The sequence below is a fragment of the Colletes latitarsis genome, chromosome 14 (assembly GCF_051014445.1).
Source record: "Colletes latitarsis isolate SP2378_abdomen chromosome 14, iyColLati1, whole genome shotgun sequence".
Taxonomy (NCBI): Eukaryota; Metazoa; Arthropoda; class Insecta; order Hymenoptera; family Colletidae; genus Colletes; species Colletes latitarsis.
In genome coordinates this window covers 28,625,152-28,636,429 of record NC_135147.1, presented here as the reverse complement: position 1 = coordinate 28,636,429, position 11,278 = coordinate 28,625,152, and the positions used below count along the sequence as shown (strand labels likewise).

The 11,278-nt window shown below is 30.7% G+C and overlaps 4 protein-coding genes across 7 annotated transcripts; 2 read left to right on the top strand and 2 right to left on the bottom strand.

Annotated features, from left to right (window-relative positions):
• Positions 1-534: 534 nt before the first annotated feature.
• LOC143350353 (adipocyte plasma membrane-associated protein Hemomucin) lies at positions 535-3,009 on the bottom strand. Its single transcript, XM_076782449.1, has 4 exons — positions 2,868-3,009; positions 2,582-2,787; positions 2,218-2,503; positions 535-2,151 (listed from the first exon to the last, which is right to left on the bottom strand). Exons 1-4 carry the CDS (start codon positions 2,975-2,977, stop codon positions 876-878), a joined length of 1,878 nt encoding a protein of 625 aa, XP_076638564.1. The 5' UTR covers positions 2,978-3,009; the 3' UTR covers positions 535-875.
• A 327-nt stretch (positions 3,010-3,336) lies between these two features.
• LOC143350383 (uncharacterized) lies at positions 3,337-4,273 on the top strand. The gene is made up of 4 exons (XM_076782498.1): positions 3,337-3,470; positions 3,553-3,647; positions 3,713-3,831; positions 3,921-4,273. Exons 2-4 carry the CDS (start codon positions 3,644-3,646, stop codon positions 4,140-4,142), a joined length of 345 nt encoding a protein of 114 aa, XP_076638613.1. The 5' UTR covers positions 3,337-3,470; positions 3,553-3,643; the 3' UTR covers positions 4,143-4,273.
• Positions 4,176-9,450, bottom strand: LOC143350344 (uncharacterized). Of its 4 annotated transcripts, XM_076782424.1 has the most exons (6): positions 8,852-8,979; positions 7,664-7,918; positions 7,463-7,593; positions 7,143-7,392; positions 6,966-7,081; positions 4,176-6,821 (listed from the first exon to the last, which is right to left on the bottom strand). In XM_076782424.1, the coding sequence occupies exons 4-6, from the start codon at positions 7,286-7,288 to the stop codon at positions 4,339-4,341; spliced, it is 2,745 nt and encodes a 914-aa protein (XP_076638539.1). In that variant the 5' UTR covers positions 7,289-7,392; positions 7,463-7,593; positions 7,664-7,918; positions 8,852-8,979; the 3' UTR covers positions 4,176-4,338. The 4 variants fall into 4 exon arrangements, with proteins under 4 accessions (XP_076638539.1, XP_076638542.1, XP_076638540.1 ...); XM_076782427.1 differs by lacking the exon at positions 7,664-7,918 and having other exon boundaries at positions 8,852-9,450; XM_076782425.1 differs by lacking the exon at positions 8,852-8,979 and having other exon boundaries at positions 7,143-7,361; positions 7,664-8,138.
• A 6-nt stretch (positions 9,451-9,456) lies between these two features.
• Rab1 (RAS oncogene family member Rab1) lies at positions 9,457-11,272 on the top strand. The gene is made up of 3 exons (XM_076782486.1): positions 9,457-9,797; positions 10,578-10,974; positions 11,042-11,272. The coding sequence occupies exons 1-3, from the start codon at positions 9,775-9,777 to the stop codon at positions 11,240-11,242; spliced, it is 621 nt and encodes a 206-aa protein (XP_076638601.1). The 5' UTR covers positions 9,457-9,774; the 3' UTR covers positions 11,243-11,272.
• Positions 11,273-11,278: the final 6 nt, after the last annotated feature.

Genomic DNA, 11,278 nt, shown 5'->3' with positions numbered 1-11,278 from the left:
TAGCCAAAGAAGAACTATAATTAAAGTACAGACATAGATCTTTTTGCAGTAATGAGAAACGATATTTTTATTTTCGCTTCGATAGATATATAGACATGTTTAACATGTTTCAAGCAGAAAAATAGATCACATACAAAAATAAATGAAAAATTTAATGGAAGATTCATATTATTTTTATGGTTACACCAAACAATTTTAATCCCATAAGGGAATGATTTCAGTTTTACAAATAGATTTGGTCTAATATAAATTATCTTATTTATATAGAACAATAATTTTAATATTTTATCTTACTCTATTATAGAATATATTGTTTTTTGGAATGTTAATTAAAAAATATCAAAACAACAAGTTTATAATAAAATACCGTTTTCCATTTAAACTTGAACTTTGTTATACAATGAAATAAAATTACAGATGGCATATTTATATCATATATATATATATATATATACAAATATTATATATATATAATATATATGTACCAAATATGATACTAGTATACATACTGTATTGTGATATGGAAAAATTTGCAAAAACAACATTATTTTCAACTTTATATATAAATCTAAATCACAGTCTAATGCGTTTTCTGACCTTTAAACCACAAATATAAAAATTATAACAAAATAAAATAATCGTAATATCATTGTATGAAACTCTGTTAAGAAAACATAAATAAAAAGCAAACTCTTTATCATTAATACAGTGAATGTATGGATGTTAAAAAATCTGTAACATCAGAACAATTATGACGATATGTTTGGAATATGTAGAACCTGTAATAATATGTAATGGAATATAATCAAGTTTTAATTCAAACTTGGACTGATGTCTTAATTAAAAATTAGAGCATTCTTTATTTCTTAACGGAATCACTTTTTCTCTACTGGCTTGGATTTTTCAGACTGAGTACCGCGAATATTATCTTTAACGGATCCATCAGACTTTGGTCTTACCGTCGCTTTGTTACCTTTCTCTGACGATTCGGTTTTTACATTTGATGTCTTTGCATTAACGTTATCTTTCTTATTCTCCTTTATATTGTCTTTCTTAATATCCTTTGACGTATTCTTCGTAGTTTCCTTCGTTACCGTTTTCTCAGTAGGTGGGGATGAAGAAGGTTTGGAAGTGGTAGTAGTTGGGTGTGAATGCATTGTAGACTTTAGTACTTTTTCATCAGTGATTGGCTTTTGTGTCACTGAATCCACGACTGGTTTTTGAGTTTTTGTATCTGCAATTGGTTTTTTTGTTGTTGTAACTGTAACTGGCTTTTGTGTCGTCGAATCCACGATTGGCTTTTGAGTTTTTGCATCTGCAACAGGTTTTTGTGTTTTCGAATCTACAACTGGTTTTTGCGTTGTTGGTACTTTAGCTGTTGGTTCGGGAGTTGTAGTTGTAGACTTTGGTGTTGTTCCTTGAACAATTGGTTTAGCATTTGTAGGTTTCGTTTCTAGTTTAACATTTTTCTTTGCAACCGTTGGAAGTGGTTCGTTTTCTGCCTGCTTTCTCATACTGTCTTTTAAATCTGGTAATGCTTGTTTTAGTGGAACTCTCATGATATATTCATTCCAAGGAGAACCTAGCCACAAATATCCATTATGAATGTAAGCAGAGCATATGCTATGAACACTTCCATCTTCTGAATATAAAGCATCTAAGATATTTCCTGCTTTATTCAATCTAAGTACTATAGAAGTTTCTTTTGTATCCAAAATCCTTGAAGTATCAAAAGATCCTATCGAATGCAAAACTCTTTCTGCATAATAATTTGGATAAACATCTTGCAATAATTTAAATGGAGCTTCTATCAAATATAATAATCTCACTAACATTTTTCGTATGTATGGATGTGGCATAAGAGACTGAGCTATGAAAGGATATTCAGGATCCACATATTGAATTAAAGTCACTAGGAAGCCTCCTTGTCCATCACTATGTACATTGTCTGGCAGACCAGGTAAAGCTTCTACAAAGATTTCCTGTTGCCCCATCTTTGGGCCTTTCAAATGGTACTTAATAATACGCGAAGTAAGAGATTCTAGTACAATGATAAAACTTTCATCATCACTTAATAAAACTCCATTTGCAAATGCCAAATTTTGTAGTAATACTTCGTTCTTTTTTGTCACAACATTGTATCGAATAAGTCTGAAAATGAATGTTATTACATGTTTGTACATGGTAGAACAAGCATTTCAAATTTGAAATTCATACCTTCCAGATGGATTAGCTAAAAATGCATTTACTCCATCATGAAGAACAAAATCTGTACTAGAATCTGTCCAATAAATATCTCCATTCTTGGCAATATCCAAAGCATTAATAACTTTTGGAATTTTTCCATTAATAGGTACAGAATTATTAACTATATTTATGTATTGTCTGGTATTAACATCAACTTTAAAAATACCATAGTAAGCATCAGCTACAAATAATTCTCCTTTTTTATTGAATTGTAAACCCAAAGGTCTTCCACATTTCTCTTCTTGCCATAAACCATCTGCAAAAACCGTTTTGTTTTAAATATATATGATACTACTTATGATATTCCAATAATTTTATAACTATTTTTACGTACCACATTTTTTACCAAATTTTACAATTGGTACAATGTGATTTTCTTCGATTTTCACGACATAACCTCCATGTATACCAGTATATAATTCTCCATTATAAGAAGCAAAACTTTCTGGACCTTTGATTGTTCCAGAAAACAATACTTCTGCTCCCTGTAGTCGATTTTTTAGCTCAAACCGATTTTGTGGCTCGGTAGGAAGCTTTATACTAAAACATTTATTATAATTTGGTTACATGTTTCGTACAATTCAAACTTACGTCGTTATAAAATGTAGAAAATATCATACCTGTATTCGGAAAAGTCTGTTTCTGGAGGTAAACCTGGCAAAAAGGTGATAACACTTAAGAAAAGACCGATATATATGATTACGGTACCTATGGACTTCAAATATCCCATTATTTAACTTGTCGAATATCAATATTTTGAAAGAGTATCTTCGTATTTAAACGTTTCTTTTTTCAAACTGTTCAGACTTAAAACTCTGTTAGTGCTTCTTCATCTCGAGACTAATGGAACTGAAATAAAAGAAGAACTACTCTTTTACGCAACTGTTTCTTGCCGGCGTAGATAACGGCATTCACAACTTTAATGGCGGTAAATGGTATATAGCAAAAAGTACATCTTTGCTAATGTCAGCGAATGTAAGACTAAATAATTGCCACGCCGACGGAAGACGTCATATAATCAATTTCCGTTAACCACCGAATTTTATTTTATTGCCAACTCAGCAATTTCTCGTAGTTAAGGTCATTTTTTGGCAATAACCAACCACATCAGGAGCAATGACTTTGAATATTTGTTCACGCGTAACCTTTATGTTTTTTATCATTCTAGCTGATTGTCGTTTTTAGGACAGTTCGAGACAGTTGTCGACTTAAAGATGATATATGTATGTATAATTAATTACGCCGTTGACATTCTTTTTTAAACAACAAGAATTACTGTGGTTGATCGTATGTATTTTTTTGCAGTAAATTCAGAAGAGATGTCACTGCACTCGTCATAACATTGAGAATTTATTATTGAAGTATACTGTATACATAGTAGTAAACATAGTTAAAAATGGGTGAGTATAACAACATTACATTCAGAAAATAAAGTAACATTTATAGAAATTTCTCTTTTGTTTAGATAATCTTGAGGAACAATGCGAAGACGCACTTTTCGAATTATGCGACGCTAGAGAGCGATACCCACTACGATGTGCTAATGAACTTAAGACATCTTTTCAACTTATAAACGATATACATGTAATTATTATTGTTAAGAGATTCATAATATTTTTATGTTTCGTAGTGTATATTACATCTGGTAATATAAAACATATTGTGTTTTGTAGATGCTGAAAGTGTGTGGAAAGTTAAATAATATAAGTGATAAACCATCTGCTTTGGAGCAAAGCACACACATCAACATAAATTTTAATGAGAAAGAAATGTCTTTTGAACATTTAGATTATAAATTGCAAGATATTGCAAACAAATTAGATAATTTAGAAGCTGTAAGAAAACAAGTTGAACGTGAAAAAATGTGTAAGATAAATAAACTATTAGAAAATTAGATTTATATTTTTGAAGCAATAAAATGACACAAATTAGTGTTATACATTTATTTGTCATTAGTGTTTATAGATAAAATGTACAAGAAATTTTATCAAGTCATTAATTGCTTAATTTTAGACTACAAATTGAATCAAAGATAAATAATGCAATAATTCTATGAAAATTATTCTATAACCCTTGTTTAAAAAGTTATTCTTATTGCATACATGTTGTTAAAGAGGAACTTTTCCCTATTATACTATGAATGCTTTTTGTACTCATACGTTTTACAACAACCTTGGCACCTCTTGTAATATCATGAAAAAATTTCATTATTTCTATATGTGTGTCACCAAGATTTTCATCTGTTAACATATTTAGAGACTTTCTTCTTGGTCTTAGATACCGATTAGGCAAATTCCTTTTCTTTTGAACAAATGAAAGATCTTTACAAAATTCGTGTGTGATATCTTGTATTTCGTTTGATGATAATTGTTCCACTTTGTCGGTGTTAGCAATTTGTTTATGCAATTGTTCTTTTAGTTTAAAATTATTTGTTGAAACACTGGCATCTTCTAGCCTCGTTTTCGAGGTTATAGGCAATGGGCTTTCACAGCGATTTTTGTCATCATCGCATACAGGTATCTGAGAATTTTGTGGATATTGTGTACTTTTAAATATATCACAATCTAAACTTTGCCCTTTTAATTGTACATTAGAAACAATATCATTTTTCTGACATGATTGCACACTATGAACTTCAGAACAACTTCCATCTGTTTCATTTTTCTTGTTTAAAGAAAAATCAGACTTCTTTGGTAATTGTTCTTCAAATATTTTCTGTAACGGTATTGGTATTTGATCTACAGTGATAATTTCATTCGAAATAACTATTGGACCATTTGATTTATATTTTTTCATATTATTAAATGTAGGTTTATTTTTCGTATTTATATAATGTTGTACTTTATGTGTTTCGTTCGCAATGAATTTTATAGGTAATTCTGTTGATTTCATAAGGTACTCATTATTTGGATAATCAGTTTTCAAACATAGTTTTTTCGAAAAAGGCTGAAGTTCAGTTGTTTCAAGTTTACCTGATTTTTCAGTGTCTATATCATCCATTAATAAATCTTTACTCATCATGATTTCTAATTTATTTTCAGGTTTATCTATTTTCTTAAAATCAAGTACTGAAGATTGAAAAATTTCAGCTTGTAATGCTTCTGGTATAATATCTTCTTCTTCCTCTTCTTCTTCTTCTTCTTCTTCGATTTCTAAGTCTCCATCCTCAGTAAGTTTCATATTTTTATCATATTCATAGTTATACAGCTCGGAATATCGACCTTTGTTTGCAGCATCATGTTTTTCATCATTGTCACTAATACTCGTACTAGTCAAGGAAAATTGCTGTTGCCCGTGTTTTAATTCAGGCAAAATTGTATTTTGACATTTAGATTCATTTTCGGTTTGTTTTGGTAATTCAATCATTGTTATTAAATTCTCTAACCCAAGTAAACTAGAATTTCTTAAACATTTTTCTCCTTTTTTTGTTTCAATTTTCTCAGAATTTTCTAATACTTCGTCCACTTCTAATTTAGTTTTTTGTTCTATAACTGCTACAGTGTCTTGTCCCTGTCGAATTGTAAACATTAATCCTTCCATTACTAAATTCGTAATATCGGAAGATCGTGATGGCGCATTATCCGATACGTGTTTTCTTTTCTGAAGGCAAGAGATTCCTTCAGTTTTTGTAACATCTGCAAATTGTTTTATAGAATTTGTAGAATGTTTTTCATTTATTTCATCCAATTTACGTTTCTTAGTTTCATTTACGGAAACATTGTCGTTTAACATCTTACGTTTTGCATCTTCTATTTCTCTTTCTATCAGGTATTGATATGGTAAATTGATAGAATCTACATTAACAGCATCGGTATTACTGTCTTCTGACACAATATTAATATTTGACGTAGAATTGTTATTATCTTTGGCAATACCGTTTTTACCAATATGTTCATCTGTCTTGAATAATTTGTCAGTACCATTTTTATCCTTAATATTTTCTTTTTCTAAATGGTTTGTATCTTTTGATTCATTAGTGACCACTTTATTTTCTTCAATTTTGTTCACAATACTATGTTGCACTATTGAATTTTTATTATTTGTACCTGTATTTTTATTTTTTTTTTTAGATTTTACAGTAGAGTGTCTTAAACATCTACTTGTTTTTGCTTTATTAGTAGATTTCGTATCATTTTCAGATGGTGTATTGTGTGGTATAGATGGTTCAAACGATACTTTTGCACAATCTGTAAATTTATTTGTGTTTTTACAATTTATTATCTGTTTTGTCGATTTTTTGTCTGTGCATGTATTTGTTAAATTATCAACTTCCAAACTATTATTTAATTGAATACTTTTACTTTCTGATTCTAATACTTCCTCTTGTACATTATTACACTGATTGTTTTGTTTTGGAAAATCATTCTTAGGAGAATGTGTTGTATTTTTATTATTCTGAATTAAAGACCGATCCGGAGAAGATTTTATCGCATATTTCGTATTAAGTTCTGTATTTTCCAAAGGGACTGTAATCTTTATAGTAAGAATAAATGCATAGGAAAATGCTATGACCGATCGTTCTTTAAATTTCATCAGAGCAAATATTTTGTCCTGTCGAGTCCACGATGTATTGCCTGCATTATTGCACACTATAGTTAAGAAAATATATAAAATACTTAAAATTAACATAAAATGTAGTACTTATTTTTTATATTCATTATAATCTGTAACAATGAAATATTGTATTAAATACATTGAATTTTAAAAAAGAAGGATACTGTAAGTAATTAAAAGATGGCTGGTGCAAAATTGTTGCCCTTGGCGTGGTGGATCTTTTAAAATCCTTCTAATTACATTCATTAATTCTTTTCCAAAATAAAACTGCTGTGTATTTCTGTAAATATACATTAGACAATCAATAATATCAATAACTATGTATCACTGATAATACTTACCTAATTGTTCTATGATATCTAAAAATAAATTTATATATGTTATTCTTGTGGCATAACCAATATGAACTTGGTACTGTTAACACTGGAGTTTCCCTTTGCTGGTTCCAATTAATCCAGCTAGCCTTTCGTACATGTATTCCAGGCATTTTCTCTCTGGTACTAATTCTTGGAATAAAGGAATTAATTTTATTAAATCCTTTCCACCATAAGATTCCTTCACTATAATCGTTAAATAGTACAATACCTTTTGCTGTAAATACAAATCAAATTTCACTTGTGTCTTAAAAGTTTTCCAATACCAATTATTAACTATTACTTACTCCCGTTATAACTTCATTAATAAATACATCTACCACTGTGTCCCAAGGTACAAATTCACATGTACTTAAACCAGAAAATATTTTGTTTCCTTTGGTATATATGCCAATAAATTCTACCACTGTTAATGTATCTATAAAAAAAAAAAATGAACATGAATATGATTCAAACATACTTGTAGTAGATATAATTATTTAACAAACCTTTATTCACAGAAGTAATAAAACGAGCAAATTGTAATATCAATACAAACACAGAAACAATGAATGGTACTGAAATACCAAGTGTTTTCCATAAAAACAATGTGGCAAATAATAAAACAAGAGTCACATTGATGTTCAAATGCGTGTCTTTATACAAAACAAATTTCATAACATTTTTAGCTTTTGCACTTTTATCAATCAGTTTTAATACACACCCATTTACACTTTGGAATAACAATTCGGGTGGAGATCCATCTTTGAAAACATTGGACGACATTAATGAAAATTGTTTACACTGTTACTACTGACGGTATGTTTATCAACAATTTCCAATAATCATCGGTAAAAAAATTTTGTTACAACAGAAGGTTTCGCGCCTAATTCTACTGTCAAAATTGACAGCTGACACGTTTATACACCAAATGTAGTCAACGCTACATGTAACGTTAACGATTATGCTTTCGTAAACACATTTATAGTATACACACGATTACAACACAAAATTGTTCCAGTTAAAGATTAGATAGGTTTAGGAATATACGCATCAAGTACACAAATTAATTATGAAAAATGTTATTTATGGAAATACACGTTTTAAGATCCCCTGACCATATTTTAACTACTGAAAGAAATCTTTTTATTATGTATATATTCTTCCGCCATTATAATAAATCACTGCTCGATAATTTACTAATTACTCTTTTCCTGGGATTGATTTATGAACGTTTAGAGTTTAATTTTATAGTGTAGACTCTTGACAATATTCAAGGATACCTTTTATAATCATTCGGATACTTTTATATAATATCGGAAGTCGGCAAACTATTTTAAACTTTTTAAATTTAAATTTAATTACAGCGACAATCGTTGCAAAATTGGTCCCTGAATGTTGCCGGGGATCTATACTTGATGATATTAATGCAAATAGAAGTCAGTTCATGTCGAAATGTTAATAATGCATCGATTAAAGCAGACAGTAATATCATCGGAAATATTCTGACTTCCGATATTTGTTAATATCTATTTAATAACTCATGGAATGGTTACAAAAGGTATCCTTGAATATTGCTAAGGGTTTATACTATATTCTTAAATTCTAAAAGTTCATAATTTAATCCCAGAAAAAGAGTATTTAATGAATAATTAAGCTATGTGTAATAGGAGTGAGGTAATCTGTACATCGCATACCTCCTTTATCATTTTGTGACCTGGATAACTTTCTGGTAGTTAGAATCCCATTTTATAGATGGCGCTACGTATTTCGTTCCCGCTCACTTCGGACAGCTTCGGAAAATCGAGAAAGAGGTCAGCATCAGTCTGTCTTTGTCGACTCTCCGAAACTACGAATTCACGTATACGTTCTCGATCTGATAACACTGCTCCGAGCAACGCGAGTGAAATATTATTGCCGGCACAGCACGAAGAATATTGAGGAGTCTGGAAAAGTGCGAGTCTCTACCTGGTCTCTCTGCTCGCTAAGTGCTTTCGTGGATTGTGCGATCGATGGACACGCGGCCTTACGATATATCCTTAGATGAATGTCGCGTCGACATAGCGGACCAATGAAAATTTGATCACGTGTTAAATTCTGTTTACATTCAACTTGATCATCTTATGAAACATACTTAACGTGTGTATAAAATATACAATATTCGATACACGTATTCAATGAGAACAACACGTCATAAGTTTGTATAGAACACTTAGGATTATATTTACTTAGAATACTATGAATATCTAATAGAATGTATCGAAGAAAAATATAAAAATAACGGAATAGTCATAGAAGCGAAAGAACGGACAAAAGAAAAGATAAAACGTGAAATATAAGAAGTGCGCAGTCGTCGTGTTCGTTCTGAATCGCTCGTGTCCCGTCGTATAGAGGGAGTGAAACAGCACCTGCTGCTATTCTGGCATTACGTCAATGGTGGACGACTCATTCGCTGGTTTGGGAGGAGTTACCGTGACCGCCATTGTTACAGCTCCTTCGTATTGAAGAACGTGATCTGTGAATTCGAACCGTCACATTACCGATTTCAACGGATCGTGTGTCCCTCGTAGATTTCTGCAACGACGGTACACGACATCAGTGAGCGTGTTCTGAGCATAGCATGTCCACAATGAATCCCGAGTAGTGAGTAAACTTCTTTACGCGCAGACATAAGTGTATCTTAAAAATGCTTGCTTCGTGAAATATAATCGATTCAGTTTCAACTTTGGTAATGATTACGTTCGAAAGGGCCCTGTCATCTTATGTGCATATTGTACGGTTAATGCGAAGATGTTCTGTTTAACTTGTACTGTCTGACAGATTCACCCCACCCCCCCTTTTTCATCTATCTATATCCACTGGCCATATTTCAGAAACTAACTCTGTGGTGCTTTCTTCGTTATGTATTTACCAAAACATACGTCTCAATCTGTTGATCAACTAGCAAAACTTAGAATTCACGATATTTTTACAATTTCTACAGAAAACTTGTGGAAATAATTTCAGAATTTGATCATTAAACAATTGATAGCAAGATAGATATAAAGCTTATTTGTTTGAGATATATTCAGCTGAAATTTATTGCAACAAACTGTAAACATATACGCAATAAATTATATTACAATTATTATGAAATTGTAAAATATATTGGTGTATGTTTTATAGAGGATATTGTTAAAAAGCATTATTTCTATAAAGATTAATTGTAAAATAAGAATCTAATAAAATATAAGCTTCAGTGTATATCTAATAATTTTGTTTATACTTTTATATTGATGCTAACATGTATTTGTATTTTAAATTATTGCATATCGCATATTTAATAATATAATTAATGAATATTATAATGTTTTACAAAGTATTATAAAATAAAATGCAAAGTACCATATATAACATTGTGTTAATATGTAAATTTTTTTACAGTGATTACTTGTTTAAATTGCTCTTAATTGGAGATTCGGGAGTTGGAAAATCGTGTCTTCTACTTCGCTTTGCCGATGACACGTACACAGAAAGTTATATCAGTACAATTGGTGTAGATTTCAAAATAAGGACAATTGACCTAGATGGAAAAACAATAAAATTACAAATCTGGGATACAGCAGGTCAAGAACGATTCAGAACAATTACAAGCTCTTACTACAGAGGTGCACATGGTATTATTGTTGTTTACGACTGCACAGATCAAGAAACTTTCAACAATGTTAAACAGTGGTTGGAAGAAATTGACCGTTATGCCTGTGACAATGTCAATAAGCTGCTGGTTGGCAATAAATGTGATGTTCATACTAAAAAAGTAGTTGATTACACAACGGCAAAGGTAGCATAACTGATTTTGAATAACACATTTAAACAATTATACTATGCACGAATTGTTTTATTAATAGGAATACGCGGATCAGCTTGGAATTCCATTCTTGGAAACATCAGCAAAAAATGCTATGAATGTAGAGCAGGCTTTTATGACAATGGCTGCAGAAATAAAACTTAGAGTGGGCCCTCCATCGAGTGGAAACAGCGATCCAGCAAATAAGGTGAAAATAGAACATGGACGTCCAATCGAATCCTCAAAATCTGGGTGCTGCTGAGAGATGTAATTTTACATCACTGTAACCAAAGTAAGT

Excerpts from the sequence above, each read along its gene's own strand:
- LOC143350344 (XM_076782427.1), bottom strand. The coding sequence starts at position 7,288 with ATGCCTGGAATACATGTACGAAAGGCTAGCTGGATTAATTGGAACCAG. Across the intron at positions 7,082-7,142 it reads AGATATCATAGAACAATTAG|AAATACACAGCAGTTTTATT; the intron begins GTAAGTATTATC and ends GTATATTTACAG. Across the intron at positions 6,822-6,965 it reads CCATCTTTTAATTACTTACA|GCAATACATCGTGGACTCGA; the intron begins GTATCCTTCTTT and ends GCAATAATGCAG.
- LOC143350383 (XM_076782498.1), top strand. Across the intron at positions 3,832-3,920 it reads AACTTATAAACGATATACAT|ATGCTGAAAGTGTGTGGAAA; the intron begins GTAATTATTATT and ends TGTGTTTTGTAG.
- Rab1 (XM_076782486.1), top strand. The coding sequence starts at position 9,775 with ATGTCCACAATGAATCCCGAGTA. Across the intron at positions 9,798-10,577 it reads TCCACAATGAATCCCGAGTA|TGATTACTTGTTTAAATTGC; the intron begins GTGAGTAAACTT and ends ATTTTTTTACAG. Across the intron at positions 10,975-11,041 it reads TTGATTACACAACGGCAAAG|GAATACGCGGATCAGCTTGG; the intron begins GTAGCATAACTG and ends TTTTATTAATAG.
- LOC143350353 (XM_076782449.1), bottom strand. The coding sequence starts at position 2,977 with ATGGGATATTTGAAGTCCATAGGTACCGTAATCATATATATCGGTCTT. Across the intron at positions 2,504-2,581 it reads AAAATTTGGTAAAAAATGTG|ATGGTTTATGGCAAGAAGAG; the intron begins GTACGTAAAAAT and ends CGGTTTTTGCAG. Across the intron at positions 2,152-2,217 it reads TTAGCTAATCCATCTGGAAG|ACTTATTCGATACAATGTTG; the intron begins GTATGAATTTCA and ends ATTCATTTTCAG.